The 21,815-nt window shown below is 42.8% G+C and overlaps 1 protein-coding gene across 4 annotated transcripts in view; it reads left to right on the top strand.

The window, feature by feature from the left end:
* Positions 1–21,815, top strand: part of KDM6A (lysine demethylase 6A) — a 107,555-nt gene that overhangs the window by 35,323 nt on the left and 50,417 nt on the right. For all 4 annotated transcript variants that reach the window (XM_082219814.1, XM_082219813.1, XM_082219816.1 and 1 more), the window contains exons 5-8: positions 5,507–5,565; positions 7,557–7,677; positions 13,872–13,926; positions 21,425–21,459. In XM_082219814.1, the coding sequence (XP_082075940.1) occupies positions 5,507–5,565; positions 7,557–7,677; positions 13,872–13,926; positions 21,425–21,459 (270 nt within the window). The remainder of the gene's footprint in view (positions 1–5,506; positions 5,566–7,556; positions 7,678–13,871; positions 13,927–21,424; positions 21,460–21,815) is intronic.

Below are 21,815 nucleotides of genomic sequence, written 5' to 3'. Positions count from 1 at the left end.
TCCGCATAAAAGCATTCTTTTTAGCATTATCTTCCATTCAGGATGATGATCAGTATGACTTGTACTTTGGCCTGATCTATCAGTGACACCACACTTCCTACATCTCTTGCAAACTGGGTGAAGATAATGGGAAAGCATTTCTCTTCTCATGGATATCCCCTCAGGCAACAGATGTTGAAATGCAGTCACATTATTATGTTGCTTTCAGTGCCTTCATCTTCAGAAGGAGATACTGTTCTAATTTATAGTATTTACATGTAGGGTATGCATCTGATATATTTTGTAACAATATAGCAATAATTGAGGCTCTTTCTGGGCTTCTCTCCCTTCTCATTTTCAAAATGCACAATATATAATTAGTTAAACATATTGGTTGCTTTTCTTAGAAAAGTAGCTCAGAGACTCACATCACATACTTGGTGGTCTTAGGAAAGTGCCCATTCCGACATGTGAAAAGGTTTCAGTATCTGATAATGATACAATCAATTTTGCACAGTGTAAGGGAGAGCTGTACTGTTTATCATCGTGGTTCTTATACATTCCCTTAGAGTAAAACTGTTTATATATGAATCTGGATGGAACATCTTATGCAATAAAAATCTTCCAGGTAGCAGTCTCACTTGAGTGCCTAGAGAAATAATTAAGAATCCATTCTCCAGAGATAGTTGAGAATTCAGTGTTGTATTATTCTGCTGCTAATTATGTCATTCTATAAACACACAAAAGTGACTGTAGCAGTTGATCAAAATTGATTTGGTTCAAAAATACTTGAAGGGTAAAAGAGAAATACAGGAAAGAGACTTGGGAACTTCAAAATCTTTTCATAATGTATATTGCTGCAACTCATGTATCTCTTGTATGACCCCCCCCCCCACCTTCATGTGTTCTACTCAACAGTGTATATGCGCGGCGCCAGGAAAGAAAGAGAATCATATTAGGAAATTGAGGTGGAAAATTGGGAGAGTCCTAGTGGTTCACGACGAGACTCTTTCTGGAGCCCAAAGAGGGTGAGGGTGGAGGAAGTCCCGAAGAGACCTGACATGTTGCAGGGCTTTGTTTAGGCTGCTCAGCGTCCCTGTGTAACAGCTGACGCATGGGGTAGAGGGGTAGTGTAGCCGCCTTCCAGCACATCCTCCAGCCAGCCCCAGAGCTTCAACTCTAGATATTTTGAATTGGGTATTTAGAGGCTTTTTTAGAGGGTGCTCCCCATTTTACGCAATTTCACTTGGGGGGGGCAGAACCAGATAAGTGGTAAACTTCAAGATTGATTAAGATTTCAAGAATGTTTATCTGTGCAACCTGAAAATGCACTTACGTAGTCAGTTTGAAAGCAGTTGTAGTAATTTATTATTACAGCACCTATCTACTGGATGCTTCCCGATTTCTTTCTCCAGCAATACTTTATTTTGTCTTGATGACCTAGCTTTGGGGGATTCCTCACACAATTAGTAGGAACGCACCCCCCCCGGGTGTTCATATTGGCAGAAGATATGGAGCATTCATTGCTTCTATAAATCCTTGCATGGGCTCTTTAAGTTTTATATCAGAGGAAATAGTTTTGCTTATTGTATGCCCACATGACCTCTTTTGCTGAACCATGTATGTGTGGAAGTGGTAACAAAGTGTCCTGAATTGCAGCTGGAACTTGTTGAAATAGGGCTTAACCTCTTTTGGGCTTTATAGATGCTGTAAAACTGATTTTAATAGGATGTCTTCTTGTTACAAATCTCCAGGATTTAGAATGAGAAGAGTTGAAAATTTGTATAGCACACTTTTCTTGAATAATACCTACCCTGGTTTAAATTTCATGACCATGATTATGAACTAAATAACACTTTACCATGGTAACGCTTTAAGAATTCTGTTGAATATGTAATGAATATTGCACATATTCATTACATATTGGCAGAGGCTCTCAATTGTACCTCTTTATAATGCCCAGGATATGTTTATGCTATAGAGAAATACAGACTGATAGATTCGAAACACTGCTCATCTTCGGCAGTCAAAGAGTGCAAAGATGTAGAGCATGAGACTCTTCATTTCAGGGTCGTGGGTTCGAGACCCAAATTAGGCAACAGATTCCTGTATTGCAGGGGGTTGGACTAGATCACCCCCGGTCCCTTCCAACTCTACAATCCTATGAATCTTTGAATCTATTTTGTTCTAGAAAGAAGTACGATAATACAAAGCTAGTTCAACAACCATTGTAATCTTATCTTTATCTCTGTTGTTGTTAGCTTAATGATGTATGGAAAGGCAGAGTATAACATCTTTATAATAAATAACAAAAGCATTATGAGGTACTGCAGTGCATTCAATATAACCTACGACTACCGAAATTTTAACTGGGACTGGCTATATGGAATACATCTCACAAGTGGTATTTTTTGCCAGTTTGTTTCAGAACACAATTCAAAGTGCTCTGCCCATATTCTTCATTCATCTGAGAACCTCTTTCACCAGTAGCACCTGTCATCTGAAGATAAATGGCTGCTGGCCAGTGAAGGCCACCTTGGTCATGCTGTAGCTACTGTGATTTTCTTCTTGATTTTATTGTTTTGAAATTGTATGCAACCTTTACAGTCCTGTTATTGAAGTGTGGCTCATGAATTCATGTAAATAAAATTTGTTGCTTGAATAGAACTGATATCAATTATATGAAAAACCATCCCATTATTTAATTATACTGATTTATATCAGAAACTGTTGAGTCAAGTAGAGCGTTGTTTGGCTGAATTTTTGTTGGAGTTACTAAATTGGGGGATGTTTCCTGGTCTTCTCTGTACCCCTCCTCAGGTCTGACTTACATTTATATACTCTTTACATGTTTCATTCTATCCTGGTCTCAGTATCAGGAGAGCGAGAATGAAGGTGGATAGAGCAGTAGCTGGTTAAGGAAGTGGAGATTAAGTAAAAATGGATGGTTCTCCCAATGGAGTGATGTAGGAAGTGGAGTTCATTGATGATGCAGAATTATTCAAGCTGATTAAAACAAAAAGAGATATGTGAGGCACTCTGAAGGCATCTTTCCAGAGTAGGTAAAGCGGAATTAAAAATGGTAAATGTGATTCAGTGTAAGCAAGTGTCAAGTGATGTGCATTATGCCTTTCAATACCAGTTATTGGGAATCATATGTTGGGAGAGCATTGTTGCACTTATTCCTGCTTCCTGTCTTCCCATAGGCATCTGCTTGGCCACTGTTTAGACTGCTCCAGCAGGCTGCTCTTATGTTCTTATGACAGCTGCTGTTAGTGCTGAGCAGTAGATACAGAGTTCTGTAAATGACAGGTTGTCATGCTTGACCCTCTGAATCTTCTCTTTTTAAACACTTAGGTGAGGTGTTAGGAGACTGGAAAGATGAGCTATTGCTTTTAAAAGCAAATTGTGCTGTTCTTCTTAACCTTCTTCTTTTGTCTCACAACTTCTTTGTCTTACATCTGTCTATGGATATATGTCTCTTCTCTCTAGTGTTCTCTGTTGTTTGTTTCCTGCATCCACATCAACCCTGGTGTTTGTTTTAGTTCATCCACCCATTGCATAAATGGGTCTCCATACTACCACTGCTTTATATCTTTGGCCTGACTCATTAAAAAGGAAGTGTGCACTATTCAATATAGTATAGTTGTGTTAACTCACTTCTAATCTTCAGCTTACGTTGGAGGGTCAGAGAACACTGGTTGTCGAACTATGTGCAGCCCTTTCTTGGGTGGTTGAGAGTACGTGTTACTTTGAGATGCATAAACTTGTAGGGAGGGTAATGCTGTTTCTGGAGTCAGAACTAAAGACATTTTCTTCTAGTTACAATTGCCAAAACAACTTTGCTTTCCATAGAAGCTGCAATGGCTGAGTAAATACAGAGGGTGGAATTCAACTTGTGAGATGGAATGATCCCACCCTCTCCTACTGACCCTGTTCTGGGAGATCTCCTGCCCTCCTCCCTAGCCAAATATGCAAGGGCAGTAGGGGAACCCCCATTTTGCAAGCAGAAGTCCTTCCACAGGAAGGTCAATATGGTACTTAGTTTCCTTCTTTAGGGCAGTTTGAGCACTCGGAGAAGGGCATTCATTGATGATCTTAGGTTTTGTGTGTGAGCCAGTGAAGGTGATAAAGTACTGGCAATATGAGAAAATATTATGAAAATGATTTATAGGCGGTACATGACCCCGGTCAAGCTTGCAAAAATCTATCATTTGCCTGATAACAAATGTTGGAAATGTAAAGAAACGGAAGGTACATTCTTTCACCTTTGGTGGACGTGCCCAAAGATTAAGGCTTTCTGGGAAATGATATATAATGAAATGAAAAAGGTATTTAAATATACGTTTCTTAAGAAACCAGAGGCCTTTCTCCTGGGCATGGCCGGCCAATTGGTGTTAAAGAAAGACAGAACATTTTTTATGTATGCTACAACAGCAGCAAGAATACTCATCACAAAGTATTGGAAGACACAAGATCTACCCACCTTGGAAGAATGGCAGATGAAGGTGATAGACTATATGGGACTGGCAGAAATGACCGGCAGAATCCGAGACCAGGGAAAAGAGACGGCGGAAGAAGATTGGAAGAAATTTAAGAACTATCTTAAGAAACATTGTAAAATTAATGAATGTTAGAATGATGCTGGTTTAGAAATTAAGTGGATTACAGTTGTAAGGATTAAGTTAAAAGAAAAGAAAGGTTAAAAATTAGATAAATTTAAGGGTGAGGATTTGCTGAATTAAAATTTGAAATTGGAATGCAGAAAGGGGAGGTATGAGGAGGTCGGAGAAGTAAGTTATAAGAAAATAAGGGTTTGAAATTATACTTGTTCTTTTTTTGTTTGTGTTTGTTTGTATTGTTGTGTTTGTATAATTTGTGAAACTTTAATAAATATTTTATATATAAAAAAAAGTACTGGCAATATGTCTGTAGCACGTGGTTCCAGTTGGTACACAATATAGCTGCAAGAGTACTAACTGGCTTCTAGGCAGTTTTCAATGGAGACATTGGAACAATAATTAAATAATGGTGCCATGAGGAAGGTCCATGAAAGGTGTATAAGCAAAGTATGGCTATTCCAGAGTACATACCTAGTCAACAGAGAGAATATTTAAGATAATAAAACAGTGTGTCGTTTAACCTTGAGATTCTTTCATTTGACTGCAATTCTTTCCTGTATCTTACGGGTGTCTCTTGTCACCCCACAGTTTTTAAACATATCCTCTGTCTAAGGAAAGCAGGCCACTAGATTGCAAGTTGGATTATGACAGCAGTTTGTCATTGTTTCAATTTAAATGAATGAGAAATGCTATTGATCTATCAATTCACATGCTCCATTATTTCAGTAATGTAGCAATACTGTAAAATTTGCTAATATGAGTAACATTTTATTCTGATCACCATTCATTCTGCCAAGCAGTGCCTGAAATATCATTTTGTACTACAGTACAGTTTTTGATACTTTCCTAGAAAAATGCAGGCATTCATTTATGTCTGTCAGTTAAAAATGTGTTTTCTTTTACAGAATGCTGCCTTTTTGTATGGCCTTGGCTTGGTCTACTTCCATTATAATGCATTTCAGTGGTAAGTGGATGAGCATACTTTCTACTTCTAACATCTTGTTGCATCATGTGTTGTAGCTTCAAAAGTTCTGGGTATTAAATCTTCAAGTGAGTGACTTGGTTTACTGACCTTACATGTTACAGAGGGAGACAAACAAAATCCATTCACTTCCCAATGTCTTCATACCCTAAGAAGATGTATTGTAGTGGGAAAAGCATATGAGCAATTTGACCAAAATGGTAGAATTACCGTATGTTCTGGTGTATAAGACAACCTTTTAACCCAGGAAAATCTTCTCAAAAGTCGGGGGTCGTCTTATATGCCAGGTATGATTGTGGCGATGCGGAGTCACCTGTTGGGAAGGAGGAGAGGGAGTCGGTGAGCGCAGCCTGCTGCTTTGCTGGACGGCCGATCGAGGCTCGATCGCCTTGCCTCGGGCTGCTGCTGTGATGGCAGAGGCAGCGGAGGGGTGCGCGCTCTGCCCCTGGTGGCGCTTGGCGGGCTTTAGGTTGGGGGGCTCCGGCCTGTGCCCGCTCCTCGCCTTGAAGCTTTGGGCCCATCTCCCTCGCTCCAAGGAGCGGCGAGCAAAGCGGCGTTGGGAGTCGGGGCCCGTGCTGTCCGCGGTCTGCGGTGGGGCTCGAGGGCGCGGGGCTTTTCTTGATGCACAGACTTGCCGCCTTGTCCCAAACCACAAACGTGACAAGAGGGGCACGGAGTGCACGGGGAGCCCGCTGGTGTCGCCGGCAGCCCCGGCTGCTGGCCAGTCCCCCCCCTCCTCTCCACCCCCACCCCACCCCATGAGGAGGACCAGAGGCGGGGGGGGGGTGTTTCGAGGCTTGACTTTCATTTCCCAGCCGACAGTCATTGCTCTGCCGGCCGCTCTCCTTTCTCTCCCCACACCCCCGCAACTTCCCCTCCCATCCCATCTGAAGAGACGCTTGGCGAGTGCCAAAAACACCCTCACCACCTCTAGCCCAGCATTGGGGGGCACTGCTCCAAGGGTCTGGCTGCCGCCAAGGATGGAGGAGGGATGAGGCAAGCGGGGCTTTGAAGTCTTCCCCTACGCCCGCCCCTCCCCCCGATCCTCCTGTGAGACTGCGGTGTGAGGCTCCTGCGAGAGCTGCAGTGTGCGTACAGGGATGAAAAGACTGGCTGCCTCTAGTTGGTTGCAGGCGGGGGTAGTCTTATATGGCGAGTATATCCCAAACTCTATATTTTAACTGGAAAAGTTGGGGGTCGTCTTATACACCCAGTCGTCTTATATGCCAGAAAATACGGTATGTTCCTAGCATTATAAAATCTACCATTTAGTTGTAAGTGAATATTTTAATTGCTATAGCAACCAATTAATATGCACATTTTTATCAGAATACATGAATTAGAAAATAGGAAACTTGATTTAAATCTTTCTCTTCTTGATGATGTGGACACTTAAGGCCTGCTATTCATTTGTTACTAGTACAGTGGTACCTCGGGTTAAGTACTTAATTCTTAACCTGAAACTGTTCTTAACCTGAAGCACCACTTTAGCTAATGGAGCCTCCCGCTGCCGCCACGCTGCCAGAGCAGAGCACAATTTCTGTTCCTATCCTGAAGCAAAGTTCTTAACCTGAAGCACTATTTCTGGGTTAGGGGAGTCTGTAACCTGAAGCGTATGTAACCTGAAGCGTATGTAACCTGAGCTACCACTGTATTTAATTATATATTCAGCAGATTATTATTCTAAAATTAAAATATTAAAAAGTCTAAAATGGTTTTTAAACTCAATGAACCAATGTAAACACTCTGTTTGTAAGTATATTACCGCTATTCAATATTTTATTACTTAAGGTGTCTTAGAGGAATAGAGGTACATGTTTTAATTTTATATCTGGGTATGACTGTGAATTGTCAGAATTCCTTTGCACTTTCTTTCTGAGTCATTTTCTTCAAGGGATAATGAGTTGGTCTTCTCAGATGCCCTTTAAGAATATTCTGGATTAAACATTTCAGTGTGTGTTCTTTTCCCCCAGGGCAATTAAAGCATTTCGGGAGGTGCTTTATGTTGATCCCAGCTTTTGCCGCGCCAAGGAAATTCATTTACGACTTGGGCTTATGTTCAAAGTGAACACAGATTTTGAGTCCAGTTTTAAGGTAAGTGTCTCCCTTTTAAATGATAGCTAACATTTTCTTCATATTGGACTTGATTTTCATTGCACTACAAGAGAGTGTATTAGTTTCCTTCACTTTCATTTCACCTGTTCCGTTATTACTTGGCACCTGGGTTTCTGCCTCGGAATGAGACCAGGAGTTTGCTATCAGCTGGGATCTATCTTGCATTTCATGGAGATCCTGCTTCAAATTAAATGTGAGATGTTGCAAATTTAGCTTTTAAACTCTCTATGCACATGGAACTATGGGAGGGTGTGTCCAAGTCCTATTTCATCATGTATAGAGTTTTGAGAGCCACATAATGACTGTATAGACTTAAAGTATTTTGACTTATAGAAACCTTGTGTAAGATTTATCATATTGAGAAGGTGTTCATGACTTGTATGAGGTACATTTTAAAGGATTTTTTATTACTGGAAGGTGAGCATGACTGATTTTCCAGCAGTTTATATTGAACCTGTCTATCATATATTTTGTAATATAAGGATTATTAAAGTATGACAAGTCCGCATATAAAGTAAAATGTACCATAAAAGGTATTAAATATGACTATCCTAATCATTAAAATGAAACTGTACAATATTTTCATTGAAAGTCTACTTTGTGGCATTTTTGCAGTCTTTCGTGGGGAAGTGTGTATGTGCAGGACAGCTCTGTGGATTGATGTTGTGTTGTGCAGACCCATTTTCCTTTTCCTTCATATTGGGTAGTTGGGCAGGGCCTCCCATCCACTGCAGAATGAGCACCTCAGCAGTTCACTGCTTTCTCTCTCTCCAAATGAATAATTTCTGGCGAGCTATTTTTTGTTTCCTTCCCCCCCGGTAATTATTCTCTCTTATCTATCACAAGTTAAGCTTTGTGGAGGCCTGCCCATACCTCAAGTATGGGAAACCCTTTAAACTGGGTGGAAAATCCAACTCCTGTATGCGCCAGTTGCCTATGACTTAAAAAGTATTTTGAGAACTGCTCTCAAAGCTGGAGATGGGGCAGTTACGCAGTAGTACAGTTGCATTTGTATGTAGCCTATTGGGGAGAGAAGCACAACGTTGGCAAGTGTTCAGTCTGCTGACTTCTTACCTGAATAACCAGAAGTGATTATATTGCACAATTAAAAGTTGCTTCCTGGGAAAAGTAATGTCTGCAAAGGACTTCACTATGTCCATAATAAGTCCACTGCTGTTGGCTGCTTTGTAGGGATGGTGTATGAGAATAACTTTGTGAGACCCTGAATGTTGGGGGCACAATGTGAGGATAAGAGACATGGAATAAAGAAAGATGTAGCATTAAAAGCTAGAGCATGGGTTGCCAGTAGCAGATTCGGTGCCCATCTCAAAAAAAGGCAAACACATTTAAAAGAACAGAAAAACACAGACCGCAAAATGATCCAGCCATGCCCCTTCTCACCCCCCACCCAAAAAATAAAATATAAAATCAATAGGAAAAGGCAGTTACATCAGCTACCAGCACACTTAACTCACAGAGAGAAGTTCTTTGTACTTTTCTTCATAATGGAAATGAGGTAGGTGTCCAGTCTGGCATGCAGTTAGCATTCAGTGCAGGACAGACCAAGCCAATGCAAACAGGAACTGAGCAGGAAGTCTCGTGTACTGTAGATTTTTAAAGGGGATCTTTACTGAGATGTTTTGTGGGCACCATAGGAGAAACTGTCAGGCATGTTGGTGTCCATGGGTGTCATGTTGGCAACTCCTGAGCTAGAGCATGGAGTTAGCAAACTTCTTTCACCTGAAACTCTTGCCTCTCATAACAAAATTAATTCTCTTTTGCTGGCACTTAATAACTACCAGTGTTCAACAAAACTATTATCCAAGTGCTCTACTACATTGTCATTATATGCATGGAATTTTGCAAGTATGGGGAAAATATATGGTCTAGCATGTGGTCATTTGGACCAGGCCTGTTTTATTCATATTATGCAAATTAAGTACTTTGTTCAACTTCTTTTGTCTTGCTTATGTAGTCGATTATTCTGTTTGGATTGTGCAGCGTAGAGTGAAAGAGAGCGCTTACGCCTTACAAGCCTCCTTTCTTTTAGAAAGATGAATTAATTCCGATTTTGAAGGACTCTGGAGAGCAAACTAATGAGTTGACTTAGCAGCGCGTGCTGCACGTCCTCCCACCCTTACTCTCAACATGCCTGTCAGATGGAGCCTTGGCTATTTGCCAGCACTTTGATTACGCAAGGCTTTCTGTGTCCTAGTTATCTCAACAAAAGACATTTCTCAGCATCACACCTAGGTCATACAGTTAGAAAAGACAGCTCTAAGAGTTATACTCAGCTGGGTTAATGCTGTCCTATGGTAAGTTCATGTCAGAATTGTCAGGTTTCTAATGATGGCTTGACTTGTGTAACATAGACTTTTAAACTACCTATTATGAAATTTTGCAGCAGTTTAGGGATGAAAAATATAATAAAATTACAGTTTCAGAATATCTATAGTTTATGTGTATGTAAAAATCAAAAGGTTTTCCAGTAACTTTTCTAATATTTCTTCTTCTTTTAAGTACTACTGTGTGTCATTTTGAAGCCTCTTGATATAAAATAAAATCCTGAAGAAATAGACTGTGTAGTCCTGAGTGAATTGTTAAACATGTGTAATGCCATAGGAGACTGCTTCTGTGTGTGGTAGTAGCTTTGTAGACACACAAACACTGAATTTACAATTCTTTGTAAAGGTCACGTCATTGACTTTTACCACAATCACATCAGCAGCAAAGGGCTCTGAAGAAGTCTGCTGATTAATTGCACAATCATAATTCCATACAAATCAAAAGTATGTCATTGACTTGCTGCTGTGCTTAAAAAGATGCCACCACGTTTAAACATTCAGATTAGTGCCTTGTAGGTAAATCCTCTTACTCGTGATTTGACTTTCTGTAGACTGATGTCTGCCTTGAGGTATTGTATGTCGTCTCTGAACTGCAGTGGCCTCTCCTGCATAATAACTATTTCACACAGCAGCAGCCAGCTTCAGTACTGCAATATTTGTACGAGGTGCAGATGTTTGGTAGCTTCGGCTTGCTGCAGAGATTTGGAGCTGGATATTTAATGTGATGTATTTGTTGCTTATAGTGCTAGAGACGGTAAACTGTTAGCCTTTTGACAAAAAAAGCTTTGTTTTTCTACGTAGCTGTTTTTTATTGAATACTTCAGAAGGGAATTTCTGTGTTTAATTTGTGGGGCAGATATGCAGGATTGTTCAAGATGAATAGGTGGTTCATGTATGAGCTTTGGTAATTAAATATGCAGCTTTCTGACAGATGCTTTCTTTATTATTTTTGCATTACCTATCTTCATGTTCTTTATTATTTTTGCATTACCTATCTTCATGTTCTGGGTCATCGACATAGCTTTTCATGTGCTATGCTAAATGGTCCTGGCAAATATTATGTTTTGTATTTTTTGATATGCTGCTGTTCTGAAATTGTGCAGAATATAGTGGTACTGTAGAAAGACTTCAGTATTCTTAAATATTTTGAAGCTGTAATTTAGAAATAATGATTTTGTTTGCATTTCGTTAGTATCTTCCACTGCCATCTCTTAACACTGAACATTTGTTATTTATATGCAGCTTTTAAACAGCTTTATTTGATACTGACAGATCTGCAGTGCCCTTTTGGGTGGTTTCTCTTTCTCTCTCTCCTTTTTATATGAGGTGCCAATAATCTCTGTAATTGGTTTTTGTTTTTGTTTTTTGTAAGGCCTCTAGCTGCAGGCTTGCTTATTTCTGAATCTGAAAAGCTGTATGGTGGTCTTTTTGAATAGGTTTTGTTTAATACAGTTTTCAGAAATTATATCTCTATCGACATCCTTAAATCTTTCCAAGCATAAATAGTATTGCAGCCATTATAGTTCTTGAGCCTTGGAAAAGGGTAGCTTATGCACAACGAGTCAATTTTATAATTTGCAAGTTAGAGATATCATACAATTTTTTCTTAGAAATAATTCCAAGCCGTTTAGTTTGGTTATTTATTGTTTAGAAGAGAAATAAAATAAAGTTGTTTGTGCATCAACAAAACTGACTTTTTTTAAGACTGTAAATGCATGCATTGGTCGCTCTAGCACTAGTTTTTATAGTTCATCTTGCATTGTGATGCCATTGGAGTTCTTGGTTTGCTTGTTTAGTTGATTACCTTGATTAATGAACACTCGTAATTTTTTTGAATGAGAAATGCTTGTTTAAAAACATTACTGCCACCCTGGTATGGTGATGTTTCATTTATATGATGAGGGTGAAGGCATGTTTGCAGTATGAAGTATCGTTCTGTTATGACATTCTGATAAAGTGGGTGAGTATCAGTTACTTACCCTGAACCTTGAATTGTTTGCATAATTAATTGCTCCTATTTTTCTTTTGATTTGTGTTCAAGGTAACAGCATACAGTTAGTTAAATTGTGCTAACAAAATTAGATACCACTATGTAGTTTTATTAATAGTCTAAAATGTTAGCAGTAGCAAATTTACTTCTGAAAATCCTGAATGTATCAATGAGGGAAAAATAAGTGCAAAATACATAACACTTTTTGAATTAATAGGTCTTTTGAATGATTTCATGTGCTTTTCATATGTTTATGTGTCTATAAAAAAGGGTCCTCAAGTTGACCTACAGTTGTGTATTATGAATGGCCTACCATTAACTTCTGTAAAGGGAAATGCTTCATATGTGCTCAGGGTTTTTTCATTGTGTACATGGAGTTTTTCCATATTTTTAGAATCATGAAACTCAGTATTAGTGTTGCCAGTAGGCAAACCTTTTGTTCAGAAATCTGATATCCCATCAGGGATGACGAAAACTTTAGAGATCAAAGTTTTCTGTCTCCACTGGATCTAATTCAGGGATTTGTTGTTAGCATATGAAGTCGAAATGACTTGGGACTCAAGTACCTGAGAGCCTTTCACAGTAACCTCTAACTGTGCATTACAATCAGCAGGGGAAGCCCCACTTGTCCCTTCTGTTGGAGTGGTTGGTAGGATGGTGACAGGGTATTCTGTCATGTGACAAGGCACCTTGCTGCTTGTAATCTAGCTGGCACTCAAAATAGAAACATTTTGGTAATGGTTAAATACATTTTTTATTTCTCTAGTGTTTTGGATCTGAACTGAACTTGATATTTGTTGGATAATTAGTGCTACCAGGCAGAGGGCCTTCTCAGTAGTGGTGCCCGCTACCAGATGTCAAAGGCAAAAACAACTGCCAGACCTTTAGGAGACATCTGAAGGCAGCCCTGTTTAGGGAAGCTTTTAATATCTGAAGGACTATTGTATTTTAATATTTCGTTGGAAGCCGCCCAGAGTGGCTGGAGAAACCCAGCCAGATGGGCAGGGTATAAATAAAAAAACGTTGTTGTTGTTGTTGATTGTAATTTTTGAGTTAGAATTTTAGAGTTGAGTGGGACCCCAAGGGTCATCTAGTCCAACGCCCTGCAATGCCGGAATCTCAGCTAAAGCATCCAAGACAGATGGTCATCCAACCTCTGCTTAAAAACCTGCAAGGAAGGAGAGTCCCCCACCTCCCAAGGGAGACCTCTTCCACTGTTAAACAGCTCTTACTGTCAGAAAGTTTTCCCAGATGTTTAGTTGGAATCCCCTTTCTTGCAACTTTAGTAAGCTCGGATGCAGTTTATTATGATAGTTTTTATGATAGTTTTATTATTTTGCCTGGTTTTGCCTAGTTAGTTGTTAATTGCCCTATATTCCTAATTTGAGGAAGGGTGGGGTATAAAAATAATGAAATGATTAATTCCCCCCCCCCTGAAAACAAACATTGACTGTAGCATTTTCCTGGTAACAGTTGAATTCTTTTATGACCTTTCATATATTTTATAAGCATTGCTGTTTTGTTTTTATGAAATGGTTACATATTTTTTGGTTTAGTTTTGTTACGTTTAGTTCTTTTAATTTTATATTTTACTTTGTCTACATAAACCTTTAATTGCTTTATGTTTCCCTATGATTTTGACATACATTGTACGTGCATCACTGTAACATACAATAAAAAAAAAATCAGTGGTTGGATGTATGCCATTAACATTTTCCTGCACGTATTGCTTGCATCATTTTATCTTCTACTGAATCTATATAAAGTGAATATCTACCAAATATTTCTTTAGCTTTTTACAGGGGGGAAAACATTTATTTTTCTGTTCTCTTTTACAGCATTTTCAGTTAGCTTTGGTTGACTGCAACCCTTGCACTTTGTCCAATGCTGAAAGTAAGTAGTTTAATTTATCTGTGGTCTTAGTAACTTTTTAGATTTATGTCTATATCACCCTAGTGTCATGATTAATCCATTTTCCTACTTCACTGCTGTCTTCTCAGTCTAAGAAGAACACACGCGCGCTCTCTCTGTGTGTGTGTGTGTGTGCGCGCGCGCACGCATGTAGCATTTAGTGCACTGGAGCTACTTATTATTTTCTTTTGACAATAATAATGCATCACTATCAGCAAATAACTAAAATGAATTCTTAAAATATTAAATGGTTTAAGTAGTTGTATGTTTAAATACAAAACTGTTTCTTTGTAACATGTTGGAGAGTTTCAGGCTTTTCTTTTTTGAAGGCAAACTTCTCATGGAAAACAACTAAATTCCCCAATTACGCTTGAAATTAGTTACTGTTTCATATTTGTCTAGATAATCTTTTCCTTAGACCAGAGCTTTCCAAACTGTGTCACAAGATGATAGTGCAGAGGTTTTCAACCTTTTTGAGTCCATGGCTTCCTTGACCCAACTACAGTGGTACCTCAGGTTAAGAACTTAATTCGTTCTGGAGGTCCGTTCTTAACCTGAAACTGTTCTTAACCTGAGGTACCACTTTAGCTAATGGGGCCTCCTGCTGCCGCTGTGCTGCCATCACACAATTTCTGTTCTCATCCTGAAGCAAAGTTCTTAACCCGAGGTAATATTTCTGGGATAGCGGAGTCTGTAACCTGAAGCGTCTGTAGCCTGAAGCGTCTGTAACCCAAGGTACCACTGTACATTCCTTCTGTGGCACCCCAGTGGGGCTCAGGAGCTCAGTTATGTCACCCCTTGTCTGCAGAGCTGGCAGCCTCTCACCCTTTTTTTGAAAACCCTCTCTGGTGGAGTGTACCCTCATCCTCCTCTCCTCTCCTTTCTCCTCTCCTTGGCAGTCCTCCAGGCATTTGCAGCTGCCACCCCAAAGAGAAGTTCCTCCTCACACTGCCCCACAGGGACTTGGGAAGCACCCCTTGGCCAGCCCCAGAGGCACCATTTGCCTGGGTAGCTTGTAGCCAGAGCTGCTTCAACAAACATCTGTGCAAGCCTTTGGTCAGCTGAGATGCAAGAGGGCATCAGAGGAGGGAGGGAAGGAAATAGGGACAGAGGCCAGGGTTGCCCGCGGTACCCCTGATCATCATTCAAGGCACCCTGGAGTGCCACAGCACACTGGTTAAAAGCCACTGCATAAGTGTGTTGGTGCATCACGCGAACGCTCACCGCGTTCCTCACAGGCCTGGAAAGGGGTTAGTTTAATGTCCAGTTTGCTAGTAAAACTAAATTACTATGTTGTGAAATGATGCATGTCTAAAAAGTATGTCACCAACATTAAAAGCTTGGAAAGCTCTGCCCTAAATAATAATAATAATAATAATAATTTATTATTTATACCCCGCCCATCTGGCTGGGCCTCCCCAGCCACTCTGGGCGGCTTCCATAAAAACCAAAAATACAATAAAATATCACACGTTAAAAACTTCCCTGAACAGGGCTGCCTTAAGATGTCTCCTGAATGTCAGGTAGTTGTTTATCGCCTTGACATCTGCTGGAAGGGTGTTCCACAGGGCGGGCGCCACTACCGAGAAGGCCCTCTGCCTGGTTCCCTGTAGCTTTGCTTCTCGCAATGAGGGAACCGCCAGAAGGCCCTCGGCGCTGGACCTCAGCGTCCGGGCAGAATGATGGGGGTGGAGACGCTCCTTCAGGTATACTGGACCGAGGCCGTTTAGGGCTTTAAAGGTCAGCACCAACACTTTGAATTGTGCTCGGAAACGTACTGGGAGCCAATGCAGGTCTTTCAAGACCGGTGTTATATGGTCTCGGCGGCCGCTCCCAGTCACCAGTCTAGCTGCCGCATTCTGGATTAGTTGTAGTTTCCGAGTCACCTTCAAAGGTAGCCCCACGTAGAGTGCATTGCAGTAGTCCAAGCGGGAGATAACCAGAGCATGCACCACTCTCGCGAGACAGTCCGCAGGCAGATAGGGTCTCAGCCTACGTACCAGATGGAGCTGGTAAACAGCTGCCCTGGACACAGATTTGACCTGTGCCTCCATGGACAGCTGTGAGTCCAAAATGACTCCCAGGCTGCGCACCTGGTCCTTCAGGGGCACAGTTACCCCATTCAGGACCAGGGAATCCTCCACACCTGCCCGCCTTCTGTCCCCCAAGAACAGTACTTCTGTCTTGTCAGGATTCAACCTCAATCTGTTAGCCGCCATCCATCCTCCAACCGCCTCCAGACACTCACACAGGACCTTCACCGCCTTCACTGGTTCTGATTTAAAAGAGAGGTAGAGCTGGGTATCATCCGCATACTGATGAACACCCAGCCCAAACCTCCTGATGATCTCTCCCAGCGGCCGCATGTAGATGTTGAAAAGCATGGGGGAGAGGACAGAGCCCTGAGGCACCCCACAAGTGAGAGCCCAGGGGTCTGAACACTCATCCCCCACCACCACTTTCTGAACACGGCCCAGGAGGAAGGAGCGGAACCACTGTATAACAGTGCCCCCAGCTCCCAGCCCCTCAAGACGGTCCAGAAGGATGCTATGGTCGATGGTATCGAACGCCGCTGAGAGATCCAGCAGAACTAGGAAACAGCTCTCACCTTTGTCCCTAGCCCGCCGGAGATCATCAACCAGTGCGACCAAGGCAGTTTCAGTCCCATGATGAGGCCTGAATCCCGACTGGAAGGGATCCAAATGGTCCGCTTCTTCCAGGCGTGCCTGGAGTTGTTCGGCAACCGCTCGCTCAATCACCTTGCCCAGGAATGGAAGATTTGAGACTGGGCGATAGTTGGCCATCGTGGCCGCATCTAGAGATGGTTTTTTAAGAAGCGGTTTAATAACCGCCTCTTTCAGCGGGTCTGGGAAGGCCCCCTCACGGAGGGAAGCATTCACCACCCCACGAAGCCCATCGCCCAGCCCTTCCCGGCTTGCTTTTATTAGCCAGGATGGGCAAGGATCCAGGAGACAGGTGGTTGGTTTCACTCGTCCAAGCAGCCTGTCCACATCCTCGGAGGCAACAGATTGGAATTGATCCCACTCAACTTGACCAGACAGAACTCTTGCACTCTCCCGCCCCGGCCCTGCTCCCACGGTGGAGTCTACTTCTTCCCGAATCTGAGCGATTTTATCTGCAAAAAACTTTGCAAAATCATTGCAGGAGAACATGTGGCCCGTACTGGGCCCCGATGTTGCAGGTGGTTCCGCTAAATTGTGAACCACCTGAAAAAGTCTCCTGCTGCTGTTTTCTGCAGATGCAATAGAGGCGGTGAAGAAATTCTTCTTCGCCGTCGCTATCGCCACTTGGTAGGCTCGACGTTGAGCTCTAACCTGTGTCCGGTCAGATTCGGAATGAGTTCTCCGCCACCGGCGCTCTAGCCGTCTCAACGATTGTTTCATTGCCCTCAGATCCGTGGAAAACCACGGGGCTGTCCGGGCTCCATGCAATCGGAGAGGGCGCTTCGGAGCCAAACAGTCAATAGCCCTGGTTAACTCCACATTCCAGCGGGCCACCAGGGAATCAGCTGAAAGGCCATCAACATGGGATAAAGCATCCCCTACCACTCTCTGGAAACCATTTGGATCCATTAAGTGGCGGGGGCGGACCATCCGAATTGGTCCCACCTCCCTGCAGAGGGGATGGGTCGCAGAGAAGTCCAGTTGCACCAGGAAGTGATCTGACCATGGCACTTCTTTCGTTTCGCTTTTACTTAGTGTCAGATCACCAACATCCATAGAGGTAAACACCAGGTCCAAGGCATGTCCACGGCTATGGGTTGGGCCAGACTTATTCAGGGACAGCCCCATGGAGGCCATGCTTTCCACGAAGTCCCGAGCGGCCCCTTGTAAGGTCGTGTCGGCATGGATGTTAAAATCCCCTAGGACGACCAAGCTAGGTGTCTCCAGGAGAACATCCGCCACGACCTGAAGCAGCTCGGGCAGGGAATCCTTGGCGCAGCGGGGAGGTCGGTACACCAAAAGGAATCCTGTACTGCCCCTATTGCCCAACTTCCAGAACATGCACTCAGAAAACTGGGTCTTCCCAATAGGACGCCTGGTGCAAACTAATGACTTCCTAAAAATCACTGCAACCCCCCCTCCCCGCCCACATGACCTGGGTTGCTGTGCGTAAGAGAAACCTGGTGGACAAGCAGCGGCAAGAACAGGCCCATCTGCTTCATCCAACCAAGTCTCTGTTACACATGCCAGGTCAAATCCTCCATCCATGATCAAGTCATGGATGGCAGTGGTCTTCTGAATCATTGACCTGGCATTGCACAGCAGCACCTTCAGGCTATGTGGGTATCCCTTGCTGATTCTAGTATCCGTCCGGACAGGACCAGACCCGGAGGCAGGGATAGTCCTCAGACAACGACTAAACCTGCCTCCTCTGTAATGACATGGTCTGGTCTTAGCGTAACTCCTCCTCCTACCCGTGATCACTGAGATCGGTTGTCCCAGTGCATCCCCCCCTGTGGAACATGCCCCAGCCATTTTGTGGGCTGGGGCCCACTCCCCGGCAGCCCTGACCCCTCCCCCTAAAAACAAAATAACACCTTAAACAAACAAACAAAACCAATACAACAATACAAACAAAAAATATAAAAATTACAAAAACATCAAAATAAAAAAATAATAATTCCCCAAGCCCAACCAAACATCAATCCCACCCCCCACATACAAAAAATCCAGAAAAATTTTTTTATAAAACATTTTAAAAACACTCTGTGCCTCTCCGGCAGTAACAACTGTCCTAGTGAGGCCTGTCAGGCCCCGCCCTGGGCCAGGTGGTAAGTGGCAGGGAGGAGCAGGGCCCTCAAGCACTCACTCAGGGAGCCTTCCTGGGCAGCAGGCCGCAAGCAGCACACAGTCCTTGTGAGGCCCCAGGCCCCGCCCCAGGCCAGATGGTAAGTGGCAAGAGCAGGGCCCTCAAGCACTCACTCAGGGAGTCTTCCTGGGCAGCAGGCTGCAAGCAGCACACAGTCCTTATGAGGCCCCAGGCCCCGCCCCAAGCCAGATGGTAAGTGGCAAGAGCAGGGCCCTCAAGCACTCACTCAGGGAGTCTTCCTGGGCAGCAGGCAGCAAGCAGCACGCAGTCCTTGTGAGGTTTCAGGCCCCGCCCCAGGCCAGATGGTAAGTGGCAAGAGCAGGGCCCTCAAGCACTCACTCAGGGAGTCTTCCTGGGCAGCAGGCAGCAAGCAGCACACAGTCCTTGTGAGGTTTCAGGCCCCGCCCCAGGCCAGATGGTAAGTGGCAAGAGCAGGGCCCTCAAGCACTCACTCAGGGGAGTCCTCCTGGGCAGCAGGCAGCAAGCAGCACACAGTCCTTGTGAGGTTTCAGGCCCCGCCCCAGGCCAGATGGTAAGTGGCAAGAGCAGGGCCCTCAAGCACTCACTCAGGGGAGTCCTCCTGGGCAGCAGGCAGCAAGCAGCACACAGTCCTTGTGAGGTTTCAGGCCCCGCCCCAGGCCAGATGGTAAGTGGCAAGAGCAGGGCCCTCAAGCACTCACTCAGGGGAGTCCTCCTGGGCAGCAGGCAGCAAGCAGCACACAGTCCTTGTGAGGCCCCAGGCCCCGCCCCAAGCCAGATGGTAGGTGGCAAAAGCAGGGCCCTCAAGCACTCACTCAGGGGAGTCCTCCTGGGCAGCAGGCAGCAAGCAGCACACAGTCCTTGTGAGGTTTCAGGCCCCGCCCCAGGCCAGATGGTAAGTGGCAAGAGCAGGGCCCTCAAGCACTCACTCAGGGGAGTCCTCCTGGGCAGCAGGCAGCAAGCAGCACACAGTCCTTGTGAGGCCCCAGGCCCCGCCCCAGGCCAGATGGTAAGTGGCAAGAGCAGGGCCCACAAGCACTCACTCAGGGAGTCTTCAATGTCCAATGGAAAGCCAAATTGGTGTTTACAGAGTTAGAACTGCTGTTTTTGATTGTGTGCTTTGTTTACAATTGTTTGGGTTCAAGGCTATGTTCGGCTTTTCCAGTAGGCTTTTTTATTTTCTTCTACTGAACATTAGATTCCGTATACCATATGACAAAGTAATTAGAGCTCTGTAGAGAGAATTGGCTGGTTATTTCAGATTTAATATATGATATTCGTCACCTCTGCAGATTTTTACTGTCTTTGCTCATTTTCTCCTTGTCTTCCTTCTTATCACAGACCACATCTTCTCAACTCGATCTCTTCATACTATTATCTTTCCAATTTCTTTAAAAAAATGTTTATTGTGCTGTTTCAGGCAGATGTTTTTCCTTCTCTCTGTTCTTTGCTCTCTTTCCTTTTGTCTCCCTTACTGTCAAGATTTAGATTATATTCTCCCCAGAGTAGGGAACATGTCTTTTATTCTCATGTTACTCTTTAAGTCTATATTGTTGGCTCTCAAATGGTGGATAGAGATTTCAGGTTGCTAGACTAAAATCAGTCTCTTCAAAAGCTTATGCCATAATTAATTTGTTAGTCTTCAAGATGCCACAATACTCATTTTGGTTCACGAAAAAGAGTGTTAGCAACAGTGGAGAAAAAAATGACTGAAATATGACAGGGAGGGGGAAAATTCTTTATTGGGATTAAATTCAGAATCTGTAGTGTTTTTTCAGGAAAAGTTACCTATTTGCCTTAAAGCTGTTGTGATTTATAGTTATATATACTCAGAAATATCTGACAGTCCGGAATGTATGTATTTGCATTTATTATCCAGACTACATTGCGAGACTGAGAGATTAAGTCCAAGCACAAATACTTCCATTAGTAGCTCCTTGGATTGTTATTACTACTACTATTACTACTATTAGCTTGAAGAATTTATCTGATTTCACTCTGTATCCTGATGTTTTGGGAAATGACCAGGGTTGTACCATAGACAACAACTTGGAATCAGGGCAGGTTTTTAGTGTAGGACCACCAGATGTTTCTGAAGAATATGTGAACATTGCTCATTTTTCAAAACTTAATGACATTGAAAAAGAAAATGGGGATGGCGGCTTGTAAAGACTACGGTGCACAGGGAGGAGAGGCTTTTCCTCCCCACTAGGAAATTGTACCCCAGCACCTGTGTTATTCATGGAAGGGAAGTCGCTATGCTAATGGAAACTTTCCTTCTGGGCCTAATAGCAGATGGGGGTTGTGTGATTTTTATTGGGACTACGCCTAGGAAGGAAAGGGTTAAACTTCCTCATACCCAGCCTCCCATGCCTGCCATCTTTCTGCCAAATGATGTGGTTGATAGTGATACATTTAGCATCAGGTCTAGTTTCACAAAACTAAAAAAATATGTTGTGAACTGCTCTGAGATCTACGGATATAGGGCAGTATACAAATCTAATAAATAAAATAAATTTTAAAAATTGAGTCTCTAGCAACCTGTGTAGACTCTCTTCTACCCTGATTTATCATTCAGCATCCACTCACAAACACATAAATGTTCCAACAGATGTGTATACATATATACTACAGTACTTAATTCTCTTGAATTTCCCTGCTTTTACAGTTCGGTTTCACGTTGCCCATTTATATGAAACCCAGGTAAGTGTATAATACTTTTTTGTTATTAAATATGGTTAATGTAGAACTATGCTATATATCAAGAAGACTTAAGCTTGAATAATTGTGAATTAGCAAACATATTTGTCAGAATTGAGAAACTACTCCCATCAGTGATTTTTGAAATGAGGTAGAAAAGTTCACCTACTCAGGAAGCATTGCCCTTACTCTGGGTGAACCTTGATTGCCTTTAGTAGCATCACTACATCAGCATATCTGTTTTGTTATATACCTTCACAATCATTTTGTAATTTCTGATTGCCTGGACTCAATTTGGGAAGGCGAAAGGTACTTTAACCAGGTGGGGAGATGGTCTAAAAGAAGTAGCAGATAGGAGA

This window comes from Podarcis vaucheri (assembly GCF_965113315.1).
Source record: "Podarcis vaucheri genome assembly, chromosome: 4".
Lineage (NCBI taxonomy): Eukaryota > Metazoa > Chordata > Lepidosauria > Squamata > Lacertidae > Podarcis > Podarcis vaucheri.
This window is presented reverse-complemented; position numbering and strand designations above follow the sequence as displayed.